The sequence below is a fragment of the Belonocnema kinseyi genome, chromosome 2 (assembly GCF_010883055.1).
Source record: "Belonocnema kinseyi isolate 2016_QV_RU_SX_M_011 chromosome 2, B_treatae_v1, whole genome shotgun sequence".
Lineage (NCBI taxonomy): Eukaryota > Metazoa > Arthropoda > Insecta > Hymenoptera > Cynipidae > Belonocnema > Belonocnema kinseyi.
Genome location: NC_046658.1, coordinates 87,368,321 through 87,382,678, shown reverse-complemented (window position 1 = coordinate 87,382,678; position 14,358 = coordinate 87,368,321). Strand labels below are relative to the sequence as shown.

The 14,358-nt window shown below is 27.5% G+C and overlaps 1 protein-coding gene across 2 annotated transcripts in view; it reads right to left on the bottom strand.

Annotated features, from left to right (window-relative positions):
• LOC117167281 (mini-chromosome maintenance complex-binding protein) overlaps positions 1-14,358 on the bottom strand; it is a 39,196-nt gene that overhangs the window by 23,795 nt on the left and 1,043 nt on the right. Inside the window, exons 1-2 of one of the 2 annotated variants that reach the window (XM_033352097.1) lie at positions 8,301-8,530; positions 6,179-6,453 (exon numbers count right to left, since the gene is read on the bottom strand). In XM_033352097.1, coding sequence (XP_033207988.1) covers positions 6,179-6,453; positions 8,301-8,304 — 279 coding nt within the window. In that variant the 5' untranslated portion in view covers positions 8,305-8,530. Of the gene's footprint in view, positions 1-6,178; positions 6,454-8,300; positions 8,531-14,358 lie in introns of those variants that run through there. The other variant, XM_033352098.1, reaches the window with a different exon arrangement.

Below are 14,358 nucleotides of genomic sequence, written 5' to 3'. Positions count from 1 at the left end.
ACACGTATAAAATGGAAGTAAGACATCAACACTTTTCAATAGAACAATTTAAAATGAAATGCAGATAAAGTGCAAAATTTAGAACTTTTATAAACTTTAAAGTTTAAAGATTCCGATTAAGTTTCAAAAATATAAATCCACATTAATATTTTTAATATTTTAAATGAAAGAATCAAGCAATGAACTTAAAAAAATATCAAAATTATATTATGTTAAGTAATTCTAAGCTAGACACAATAAAAATTGAAAAATATATTTTTTTTCTATAACTTAACAGTTCTTAAATTAGAAGTTAAATTATTTTCATTTTTAATAGTTTAAGCATCCTTGAAAAGCTTTACAATTTTATTTCAAAATCTTAAGAAATCTAGAAGTGGTTTTAAATTTTTTCGAATATAAAATCATTTTTAAACTTTGTTTGGACCTTTTAAATACGTTTTTAAATGAATTGGATTTTTCCTACAGCTTTTAGAAAATCCTGCAACTATAAAATAACCCTTAAAATATTAATTTAAAAATAACTATAGAACACTTTTTATTTGTAGAAAAAATTAGAGTAATTGTTAAGAGATATTTAGAAGCCTTAAAAATATGCAAATTAAATTTTGTGCTAAACCTACAGCCAAATTAAAAAAAAAATGTAGATTTTTGCATATTTCAAACAAAGAACTTAGATTCTTTTTAAAAATTGTAAAGGGCTTTAAAAGAATAAAAACATTTTCGTAAGATTCCTACGAAAATTGAAAATTTTTTATTTTGAAAAATTATTGTAACAGAAAATTTAAAAAAATTTAAAGAGATTATCAAAATTAAACCTGGAAGATTAAATCTTTTTTAATTTGCAGAATTTTCCAAAAATTGTAGGAAAAATTAGATTAATTTAAAAATATATTTAGAAGTTCGAAAAAAAAGTTAAACTTCGATTAAATTACTTGAAATTATTTCAAGTTTTAAATTAATTTTGAATCTGTTCAAAACTTCTAAATATCTCTTGAAATTACTACTTTCTACAGATAATAAGTGTTCAACTGTTATTTATAAGTCAAAATTTCACAATTTCAGTAACAAATTAAACATTTTTTTAATAGAACAATTAAAATTCATCAATTCAGTTTCAAATTGTTTACTTTTAAACGTTTGGTTTCAATTTACTCGTCTTAAATGAGCAGTAAAATATTGCTAAATATTCAATACTTATTATTTTTCTAAATTATTTTTTTTATATATAAAATGGACTAAAAATTTAATAATTTATACTTGAACAACATTTTCAATTTAATAGAAGCCTTTAATTCCGAATATATTATTATGCAGTTATTTTTAAGTTCAAAATAGTTAATAAAGTCTCAATCGCACGCTTACACTTTTTAATGGCTAAACAAAATTAATAAAAATAATATCTATATTAATAAATTAATTTATTAAATTTAATATAAAAAATATAAAGGAAGACCTAAGAATTTATATTAAAAATATTTTATTGATTAAATCATTAAAACTTCTATTTAAAAATAAAATTATCAGAATAAATGATATTATATTAATTTCAATTCTTATTAAGACATTTGATAAAATAAAACTGTTTTTTTCAAAAAAATTCAACTCTAAACGCTTAAAAAATTTTAATTGTTTAAATCCTCAAGACTGCACTTTAATTATTTAAAAAACTGTTGAAATCGAACTTTGAAAGATTTTTCTTCTGAAAATTCGAAAAATTCCACCCTGCTTTTTTTTGTTAAAAATTCTACGGTTTGATTTTAAATTAAATATTTTGTTGAAATGCAACTAAATATTTCGTTGAAAAATGAGCTTTCATGGTAAGAAAAAAATTCTACAACTTGGTCGAAAGTTGTATTATATTTCTACAAATGTATTTTTGTCATTTGAGATTCATCTCTTTGGTGGAAATCTGAACTATTTCTTTGAACATTCATATTTTTCTTTTTGACTGAAAATTAATTCTTTTTAACTGAAAATTTAACTGTAGTTGAAAATTGATCTTTTTTATTCAAATCCAACTATTTGGTTAAAATTTATATTTTTTCCCCTTGGAAATTCATATATTATGTTAAAAATTAGTGTTTCTTAGTAGAAACTGGATCTCATTGGTTAAAAATCCATCTTTTTCGATTAAAATTTATACTTTTAATTGAAAATTTATCTTTTCTATTTTAAAATGACTCTTTTTTGTAAAAATTCAGTGTCGCTTTTAAAATTCATCTTTTAGGGTAGAAAATTAATCGTCTTTTTCAAAAATTAATTTTTTATCGAATTTTTGGTTCAATTTAACTAGAAGAAAATTAATTTTTTTAACTGTATATATAACTATTCCATTTTTGGTAAAAAATTTATCTTTTTTAATTGAAAACTTAACTATTTTGTTAAAAATTAAACTATTTACTTTAAAAATTAATTCATGTATTTTGTTGAAAAATCGTCTTTTTGGGCAAAAATTAATCTTCTTGTTTTAAAAATTCATCTTCTTGGTTGTGTATTTTTTTAACGTCTTTTTTGGTTCAATTTAATTAGTAGAGAATTATTTTTATTTTTTGTTGTAAATTAATTTTTAAAGTGAAAATGTAATTTTCATTTTTGGTTGAAAACGTTTTTTTAATTTAACAGTTATGGTTGAAAACTTCTACTATATGAGGAGAAAAGTCAACTATTTGCCGTTAGGTGTTTCGCCGGTTTTAAAAAATTAACTGTTTTGTGAAATATTCATCTATTTTGTTAAAAATTCATCTATTAAGGTAGAAAATTTAACTTTTTTTTCTTCGAAAATTCCTTTTTGCTGGCAATTTTTTTGTTCAATTTAACTGGAAGAGATTTTTCTTCTCAAAAAAACGTATTTTTTTAAATTGAGACCTCATCTATTCCATTAAAAATTAAACTATTTTTTTAAGTTAACTATTTGGAAAAGGTTAACTTTTTGGCGTAGAAAATTTACCTTTTTTGTTTAAATTTCATTTTTTTAAAATGAAAATCCGTCTTTTGAGTAGAAAACTAATCTTCTTTTTTGAAAATTCATTTTATTGATTATGGTTTCAATTTTTTTGCTAAAAAAAAGGTATTTTTTGGTTCAATTTAACTGGTAGAAAAATTGCTTTTTTTCATTCAAAAATTATTTTTTTCAACTTAAAATGTAACTTCCAATTATGACTGAAAACTTTTTTTTTTAGAATTAAACTGTTTGGTTGAGTATTCAACTATTTTGGTAGAAAATTCAGCATTTGCTGTTAGTAGATGGGATATACAACTGTTTTTAAAAAATAAAAATTGGCTGTGAATTTTTTTTAATTTTAATTATTTTGGTAGAAAATTTAACTACTTGGCAGAAAATTCACTTTTTTGTTGAAAACTCTTCTTTTTGAGCAGAACATTAAAACGATTAATTCTTCGTATAAAATTCATCTTTCTAGGTTTAAGATTCAACTTTCTGCTGAGTTATCTTTTTAAAGTCGAAAATTGAACTTTTCTGTTAATAATTCGTCCTTTTGGATAAAAAATTCACACATTCATACACGAAATAAGAAATATAAGATCTATCGTTTGAGAATTTATCTTTTTTGTTTGAGAAGTGAACTATACTTGTTTTAAATTCAACTATTTTGTTATAAATTTCATTATTTTGTTGAAAATTCAACTATTTTTTTTAATTCTTCTTTGTGGTCGAAAATTCGACTCACTGCAGAGCAATTTATTAGAAATGCGAAAAAACGCAAAATAAATCAATCCCAAAATTGGTAACGTAGTTTATGGATGATCCCGTATTGAATTTTTAAATGAGAAATTGTGGGCAATAGCATACATGAGATAAACTATACTTCCAGTATCTCACACCTGGAACTACCCTTTTTTTACTTTTGGCCACGCACCATGTCCGGAACGTCTAAATTATCGACGGGACTGTTTGATGCTCCCTTTGTGGCCTTTTGAATTAATAACAATTATAACAATAAAAAAACAACTTATATTCACTATCAGGCGAGATAATATATAACAGGCCTCGGACTTCCTTCAGAGATTAAAAATAGTGTAAATAGTATCATAAATTAAAAAAAATAGTGTAAAAATGTCATGAAATTTGTCAAGAAATTTATATAAAGTCTGAATTGAAAAGTGTATAGTCCGCACTACAAAAGAGTACAGTTAAAAATCAACATTATTACTTAAGCAAAATTTCCGGCTTTCTAACTTAATATTTTTTATTTACTAAAAATGAACTTTAATGTTTATCTGAAATATTATTTTTGAACTGAATAAATAGAACCCAATAAGAAAATCCAACTATTTTTGCTTGAACGTTCATTATTTTCAATTGGAAAGTCTACTATTAAATTTTTATTTAAGAATTCCTCTTTTGGCTGAAGAATCTTATTATTTGGTTCAAAATTGAATTATTTGATTGAAAATTCAACAATTTTGTTATAAAAGTCATACTTCTTGGGTGAAAATTCAACTATTTTTTGAAATTTCGTTTTTGACATGAAAATTATTGTTTAAATTTCAACTGTCCGGTTAAAAAATAATCTGTTCGGTTAAAAATTAAATTTTTTGTTGAAAATCCACGTTTTAAAGAAAATTTATACTTTCGGCTACAATATTCAACAATTTGGTAAAAAATGTAACTATATGGTTTCAAATTTACATACTTTCTTGAAAATTCGTCTTTTTTGGTAGAAAAGACATTTTTTTTTATTAAAAATGAAAGTCTTCTGTTGAAAATTAATCTGTTTCAGTTAAGTAATCAAGTACATTTTTTGACTGAATATTAATCTATTTCGCTAAAATTCATATTCTCGAGTTGAAAATTAAACTGATTTGTAGAAAATTCGTCTTTTTTCTTGAAAATTCAATAATTCTATTGCTATGTTTTTTCTTTGTACATAAACAAGTTTTTGCTTGGTTAAAAATACCACTATTTTGTTAAACATTCATATTTTTGGTTTGAAAATTCATCCCTTTCTGTAGAATTTTACTTTTTTTTTGTTAAAAATTCAACTGTTTTGTAGGAAACTCTTATTTTTAAAATAAAGAATTCTACAATTTGGTAGTAAAATTGATGTTTTCTTTCAAAAAAATTACACGTTTCGCTGAAAATTCATATTTTCAGGTTGAAAATTTAAACCATTAGATAAATTTGAACTACTTTCTTTAAATTTCGTTGAAGAATTATCATTTTAGTTGCACTTTTGTTTGTTTTCTTTTTGGGTGAAAATTAATTTTCTTAACTAAATATTTAACTATTTTCTTGATAATTCATATTCTCGACTTAAAAATTAAACTATTTTGTATAAAATTCATTCGTTTGACAAGAAAATTGAACTATTTGGCACAAAAAATTAAACTGATAAAAAATCCATTTTTTGTATTGAAAATTAATTCTCTTTAATAAAAATTTAACTACTCTCTTTTTGCTTAAAATTGATCTTTATAGTTTCAAATTTCAAATAATCAGGTAAAAAAGGCTTGAAGAGAAAAAATTATAACCTAAAAATTAATCAAATAAAATGTGGGCTAAAATCACATTCATTGTTAAAACTAATTAATTAAAAATTTGTATAAACTGTTGAAAATCCTTTTTTTTTTGTATAGAATTAATCTTTTTGGTTGAAAATTCAACTATTTTGTTATGAAGGTGTCTACTTTGTTAAAAATTTGTCTTTTCTTGTGGAAAATTAATCTACAGACGAGATTTTTTTTACAAAATTCAGCTTCTCTGTTGAAATTCATTTTTTTTGTATTAAAAATTCAATTGTTTGGTCAAAAAATATTCTGTTTTGGTTCTGGATTCCACTATTTTGTTGGAATTTACACCTTTTTGGTTCATTTCAATTTTTCTTTTTATTTAAATCGATAATCTTTTCTTGGATAAAATGTCAACTATTACATTTTTTGTCGAGAACTCATTTTTTTCTTAATTCATAAGACATTTCCAAAATACCTACGTAATTATATTTTTTATTTTGCGCTACTGAGACAATTTTCTGATATGTTTAAGCCAATTAGCGAAGAAGTTCAAAAATTTTTTTCAAAGAAAAATAATGAAATTGTAGCGTTAGCCGACAATTGTGTCATTAAAAAAAATATATGATGTCATCGCTCAAAAAAAGTGTCAATAGTGGGGTGAGTCCGAAGTCTGATATAATTATTTTTTAAATGTCGTATAATATTATACCAAACATCGTGCTGAATCCATGTAAATGCCACTTCGAAGGCTCGATTCGCCAGTTCTTGTATCTGTTACTTCGTAATTCTCAAAGTAATACTCTGGATTAAACATATCCTGAACCATTCCACGAAATCTGACCAATTGTCCATCTTTAAAGTTGTCCAGAGATGAACTATTTATACAAGGAATTTCCCCCAGTGCTTCGGAATTGTCCAAAATCAGTTTGCAAGCAGACTCGTTTGACATAAAATGATCTCTCGTCCATTCCTTTGCGTTCATTGCTATTTTGATCAAAAACGTATTTTCTTAATTAAACGAAAATTTCGAGTAATTAAAAAATTCAAACTTTTAAGGCTGGATTTTTTTCATTTGAAGTAATCATAGTTGAAATACAAATTAAGGCACTCGAAGTGGAACTATTTTGAATTTTGAACTTTTAAAATTGAAGCTTAAAAGTTGTTTCATTCAGAAATTTTTCATATAAAGGCTCAACAATTTAGATGTATGAAATGGAAAATTGTAATACTTTTTCATTGAAAAATATTAAATTGGATGACATTAACCTGCACAATTCTAGACTTTTAAAAATTGAACTGTTTAAATATTTCTGATTACAAAATATAAGTCTGCGCTATCATTTTCAATGCTTCCTTTAAATCGAAGAGTGAATCAATAAATTTGTAAATGTTCAAAATTATATGTTTTTCAACCATTTTTTTAGAAAAATTAAAAACTGAACGATTTTTTTTAAACTGGACCCTTTTTAAAATAGCTGTTAAATTATTTTAACTTAATGGTTTAATTGTTATTTACACATCAAACTTCAACACTTTTACTTACAAATTAAATTTGTTTTTACATATTTGGAACAATTAATATTGTAACATTTAATGTTTAATTTTAAAAATCTGAAATTTAAACGGTTCATGTTTGTCTATTTCAAACAATTGAGTTTCAAATTGTTTCATTTTAAATATTTAATTTATAATTGCTAACTTTAAATGAACATGCAACACCACTAAATAATTTTAAAAAATATTTCCTTAAAAAATTTCAAATTGAATGAGTTAAAAGTTGAATTTTAAAATTCTTTAAATTGAAAATGTGTACTTAAAAATAAAAACCTGAAATGAAAAATTTTGAAAATTAAAAATGTAACAATTATGCACTTTGAACTAAATATTTTCATAATTAAAAAAGTTAAAAATAGAACTTGACATTTTAAAAAGTTTAAACAGATCTTATTTTAAATTGCATTATATCATGTGGTATGAAAATTCTGAGATTTCAAGTGATTAAAAAGATTTTTCTCTCGAAATCAAAATTTCCTGTCTTAATATTATTATATAATAATTAATAATTTTAAATAATATACAGACAGGTCTTTGTAAGTGCCTTTTAATTTATATTTTAAGGTAAGTTCGTTTTTACTTTGAAAAATATTAATATAGGTGTAATGAAAGGCTCTTCATTTTTTTCTATTTCTATTGTTAAACCTAAAATGTTTGTCACAAATGATATTTTTGAAGTAAATTTTTCTACAGATGAAATTGATAAAACAATTAATTTTAAAGAATTTGTAACAAGCGACAGTAAAAACAAATAAAATTACCAAACATGTTTTTTCTATTTCATAAGACAGGCCATGCGGCTTCATATTTATAACTACTACATACTAATAATGATAAAAAATTGAACTTTCTGAAAAACTGAACTCCTTATAAAGAATTTGATGTCCAAAATATTTATTTAATTTATAATCTTTAAAAGGGTAGTTTTTACGCATTTGTCAAAAGATTTACAAGTTTATGGTTTGATTTGTTCTTAAAATTACAATTTAAAAATTAAAATTAAATATATGCTTGAAAAAATATGTCGTCGCAGATTGAAAACACATCAAATAAACTATAAAGTTTTAATTTTGAAAATTATTACCTTTCGTAGACTAAACCTAACCTATAAACAGTGTGTCATATATATTTTGAACTTCTGTCTGTTTCTGCCTGATAACTTTATTCAAGCAATAATTAGGCCAACAGGTCCTATTATAAAAATGAGAAATGTACATTCCACAATATTCTTAATTTGATAAACAAAGGGCTTAAAAAAAAATTGAAGATTCACTTACCCATTGTTGATTTGTTGTGCTCGATGTGAAGGATAGAATCTTTTGTTTATTTACAAAAATCACATAAAAAGTGTGAACTTATATTTAAGTATATGCCATTGAAGAATAAAATTATAAATCCAGAAGAGTATCACGTTTTTGTCACATTACATCTCGTAATATATCTTTTTTACTCCAAATCCATGATGTCGCACGACGTCCACAAAACGCGGGAAGGGGGAAACAATCAGTTTTGCCAACGTACATTTATTGTACTACCTCAGTGTGACATCGTGCTACTTTCCGGAAGTTAGGCGATGCCATTTTTAGGCGGTAAAGGAATTCAAATTTAAATTACTTGTAAAGGAGGGATGTCTGACTAATCATAAATAGTCAGGAATAATCACAAAAATATAAGTTTAATTAATTATAAATATTAATTAATAAAATCAAACATTAATTTGATCACTAATAAGATTATTTAATATAAAAGAGTTTAGCTAGCGATTAATAAAATTGGTAAGCGCATTTTGTGAATAATTGTTAAAATGGGTTTCATAGAATGGTACACTAGGGGGACGCATTCTTCTTAATACTCCCCCCCCCCCCTCACTCACTCAAATAAATTAGCGATAGCTATTAGTCATAGGAAATAGAAACTTCTATTAGAGATTAATTCGCGACTTTGAGGCGACGAAAAAGTAATAAATTAAGATGTAGGGTTGAATCACTTGATGCAACTCCTGAATCAGCCTGGAATGATCTTCGCCCTTCATTGTGACGTCGACGGTGAAATCATCCAAGCGCTGGTTGGTGGAAAGTGTCGACATCGGGATGAAACTTATAATGTAGTTGGTTAAAAATGACGAAATTTCTATGTGGACGCTTCCTATGTCACTAGAATTAAGTTTATAAATATAAGCACGCTCGCGAAAAAAAAGTCAGAACAAAGCCTTCAGACCTTTTTACACCATTACTATCTCCACTGAACCTTCGTCACGATAATTGGTATAATCGATTTGCAATGTCAGTTCCGGAAAGCATACTTTTTAGTTTATTGGAAATCTTTTCTGATCCCGAATTTCAACCATTTCAACTTTGCCGCGTATACGAAGAATTGAATTTTGTGGTTATTATAATTTATACGCCTACGAGAATCAATCAATATACAATTCCGCGTGCTAATTTAGTAAGCGATTCAGGATCAGATTTAGGATCAATTTAAAGGATTTTACAATTAAATTAAACAGTGAAATTCTGTTAATACGTGGACTGAATAATTTGAACTGACGTGGTTGTGCGCGCGGGTAAAGATTATGTAAATTAACTATTAGTGAAATTTCGGACTAACAAATTGTGAATTTAAGTGAAAAGAGTGCTTAAAATAATAAATAACTATCAATGATTAATTTTTGGTGTTAGTGCAATTTGATTTCATTCATTTGAAATACCTAAGACCTAGCTTTCAGGGTAATTGGTTTTCCTGCCAATGAAAGCCAGCAACGGACCCCACAGACATTTCGTCTAATCACCGATGAAATTATTCGAATATATTCAGCACTAGCGGAAATCAACACGTTTTGAGAACTTCACAAAATTCAGAAATTTTGAAACCTTGTTTGAAATATTAATTATTCAATATCTTAAAATTTTAATTTTTAAATTATTATGTACGTTTTAAGTATACAGTAAAGCTCAAGATTATTGAATCTAGCTTAATTTGGAACATTAACAAAAAAAGGCACCTTGATTATTGCAACAAATTTTAGTAGAGAAGCACGAACGTAAATAATTTAAAATATTTGATGCCATAGTTGTTTATTTAAAGGTATTTATTTGCATATTTAGAATTACTAGAAAATCCCAATTTCGAAATTCACTTACTTTTTCCTGACCAAATTTTCATTTTCCCCAACGTTTTAAATTTTTCTTTTAGATATAAAAACAAACAACTTTACGCCTAGGAGTTATGTTAATTTTAATCAATAATGTTGAATTTTCAACCCAAATATATGAATTTTTTACGAAAATAATTACATTTTCAACCCAAAAAAGACAAATTTTCAACAAATTAAATGAATTTTTAACTCAAAAAGATACATTTTTAGCCAAAACAAGAAGAGTCAAATTTTTCGTTAGAAAACAACATTTTAATCAAAACAAACGAATTTTTAATCAATTGTTTAAAGTTTCAAATAAAGAAATAAATTTCATCCAAAAATATTAAGTTTTCAACTAATAAGATTACTTTTGTAGCAAAAAAAAAAGGAATTTGCAACAAAATAATTGAATTTTCACCTAAAAATATTAATTTTCAACCCAAGCAAATACTTAATGAAATAGTTAAATTTTGAACTTAAAAGATTAAATTTATATTAAAAAAAAGCTAAATTTTCTAGCCAAAAAATAAATTTTCAGCCAACAACAAAACAGTGAATTTTTAGGAAACAATATCTTCCTCTATCCTGGCAAGATCCTTCTGCCCCTAACCGACAACCCTGAAGTTGACCTTTCCAAGATGGTAGAAGGGCCTGTCGTTGAGGACAGCAAGAACCCTCACCTGGAACTCAAGAATCTGCATAACTAGAAGGTTTTTAATACCTTCTCATGTGTTTTTTTTCTGAGACCGATCGTACTGATGATTTGCCAGGACGATGTCTTTAGTGAGGGGTTAAATCGCTCCAAGCGCCGAAGGACTACAGACGGATCTTCCAGCTGACCTGGAATCATCGCCGTAGCCCACAGCATCCTAAGAACTTTGAGATCAGCACCTTCCCAAGGCTTTCGCCCGGCCACTGCATTTTGCAGCCAAGTTTTAGCCGCTGGGTCAGCTGCGATAAATACAAAGACCCCTCTTTTGCAGAAGGAGGTCCTGAATTTTGGCCAATGCTTTTGGGACAATCTTTCGAGCACCCTCCAACTGAACTCCCTGAAGAGCTCGAACTGTTCCACAGTAAGTAACACGTCCGGGTAGCTCCTATCTGCCACCACTGCCGTCAGGGGGTTAGTCCATTGGGCAGCAGTCAGCAGAGCCTCCAAAGACTCCCTGTTCGCCGGTTGATGGGCTGGCGTGTGTCCCTTTGTAGGTGGGATTTCCTCTGAACCCTTCCTTCTCTTTTGAGTCTCAATGTTGGTTTCGGCAGTGTTGCTACCGATGCTTCAGCCCCCTTTCCAGCCTTCTGCGCTTGACTTCTCAGTTTTCTTTTCAGAGAACCATTGATGTTTTTCTTTTTTGGGGGGAATCATGAATTGATCCCGTCTTTATAGCCTCATTCAGAGGGACCGTCAATCCCTCAGCTCCCGAAAGAGCCGGGGGCACAGCCGCCGCCTGAGTTTGGCTAGGCGAAGAACCAGATTGAGAGGATCCATTCGAGCCCAACCACTCTCCCTCTTCCGCCACCGCCCTTCTTACTTCTTCTTTACAATTTGTATTTGTATGTGTGTTTATTTTGTTCCCACGAGCAGCTAGGGAAATGAAAGGTCCGCCCTTGCAGAGCCCCGCGTGTAAGGGTAAGACTGATTACTCGGGGAGGTCGTCCGGTGTCCCCGAGAGGCCGTTAGGACACCTTCGTACCCCTAGGTACCAAAGTGCCACGGACACCTTCACTCTACATCCATGGTTTAGGGGGGTGACCAAATTGAGCGAGACACTCAATGAATATTCGTTCGTAGACCACCATACCAACGGAGGGCTGTTTCTTGGTCGCTATGCGGACCGCAGGTCATTCCCATCCCGATGCCAAAACTTGATATCGGTCCGGGAGGAACCTCGACCCAGGGATTCAGCAATACCCGCGGTAGCTGGGCTCTTTCACCCTTCTATCATACTACAATCAGACATACCAGGAGAGCCCGTTTATAGAGATCCTTTCATTTCACCCAGGAGAGCCCGTTTACAGGGATCCTTTCATACATATCCATACACATGCAGGCCGAGGTCTGTTTGACCCTACTGTCCCACACGCTTAAGCCTCCCCACCAACTACAAGGTGTTACTACAGCCCCTAGGGAAGGATCTTCTGTAAGGACAATTTATCTTTCTGATTTATCAACTGCTCTCAAGAAAGCTCTTCTTTTTAGTTACAAATTATTCTGTTTTGGATTTTTGGATTTGTTTGGAGTTTTGGATTTAACTATTTTGTTGAAAATTCGTCCTAACACTCAGCAATTTTTTGAAATAAACTATTTAAAATGTTTGCAAGCACATCTATGTTTGGCATGCGATTACAAACATTTTGATATATACAATTTCCCACAGCTTGAAAAACAACGCAGAAAATTGCAAGCCCGGAAAATCAATATAGAATCAACAGCAGAACACTGCAGATAACAGGGTAACAAATTCAGGATAAATTCTTAATATTTCAGAACAATTTAAGTTAGATTCAAATGAATTGGAAATTTTTTTTTAAATTTCGATGAAATTCATAAAAATTCAAGGTGAATTCAAAGTCAATTACATGCAAATTTCAAATATCTTTAAAACTAATTTCTAACACAGTAAGTTACTAATGACTACAAAACAATTCAAATGAATTAGAACAGTTTTAAAAATCGTGAAAATTCGATTGATAACAATAAATTTTGAGTGAATTTAGAGAAATTTAAAAGAACTGAGAAGTACTAGATGAAATTCATAAAAAATCAAGACAAATTTAAAAATCAATGAAGTGAATTGAAAACAATTGAAAAATATGGAAAAATTAATTGAGTAGAATTGAGTGAATTTACAAGAATTTAGGATAAATTAATAAGAGTTCAGGACCGATTTCAAAAAATATTTGAAAATCTCTTCAAATCATTGAAACTTTACGAAATTCACGTATGGTGAAAAATTCTTTAAAATGCACTAACATTAAAATTCCTTAAAATTATTAAGATCCTTGAAAATCCCTTGAAATTATTAAAATCTCTAGAAAATGCCTTGGAATTCTTAAAAATACTCTAAAATACTTCAGTCTTTGAAATTCCTTCAAGCTATTGAAATAAATAAACATTTCAGAGAATCTTAAAATTTATTTCGAATCCTGCGATATCCTTGAAAATTTTTAAAGCTATTGAAAACACCTAGGAATCTTTTACAATACACTCAAATATTGTAAATCCCATTATATTACTAAAAACAATGAAAAACGTTTTTAAATCTTTTAAAATAATTCAATCATTTTATCAATTGATCCTCATGTTTAATTTAATTTAAACTTTAAGAGATTTAAAAAAATCCTTCAAATTTAGTAGAATAGAGTAAATTTAGAAGAATTCAAGTGGAAAAAATCAAGTGATTTCATAAAATACAAAAGAAATAATAAAATTTTACAGAAATTTACAATAATTTGGGATAAATTATTAAGAATTAAGGGTGAATTCCAAATCTCTTCAAAACTTTAAAAGCCTAAAAAATACCTCACATCTCGTGAATAAATTCTTTAAAATCTACTAAAATATTATAAAATCCCGTAAAATTATATTCTAGAAAGTTACATTCTAAACTAAATGATATCGTGATGGAAAAAGATAACAGCTGAACTAATTATATATATTTTTTTTAATAGTTGAAATCTAAGTTGGGCACATTTTTTCTAAAGATTTTTAAAATTCACGGTCAAAAAATAAATTCCGTCATTCCCCGATCTCATAAAAATTTCCTCGAATTGAATGAGTTTCAACTTCAATTGTACATTTTAGACTCAAACAATATTTGAATAGGATTTCAAATTTATAAATTATTCAAATTGAAAATGTAACCTTAAAACGGAGACCTAAAATGGGAAATTTTGAAAGTAAGAATTTCTACAATCACGCAATGTGACCTGAATGATTCCATAATTGAAAAAGCTAACACTCGACCTAAAAAGTAAAAAAATTTAAGTTGGCATCAAGTTATCGGTAATTTTTTTCTTCTAAAAAACAAAATTTCTGGTCAAAGAATAAATTCAGTCATTTCCCGTATTTTCCCAGTCCAGCGGCTCTGCATAAGTATATACTAACATTTTCTATACTTCTTAAAATTATTATATAATAAATTTAAAACATATACAGGTAGATATTTTTAAATTAGTTTTAATTTATATTTTAAGGT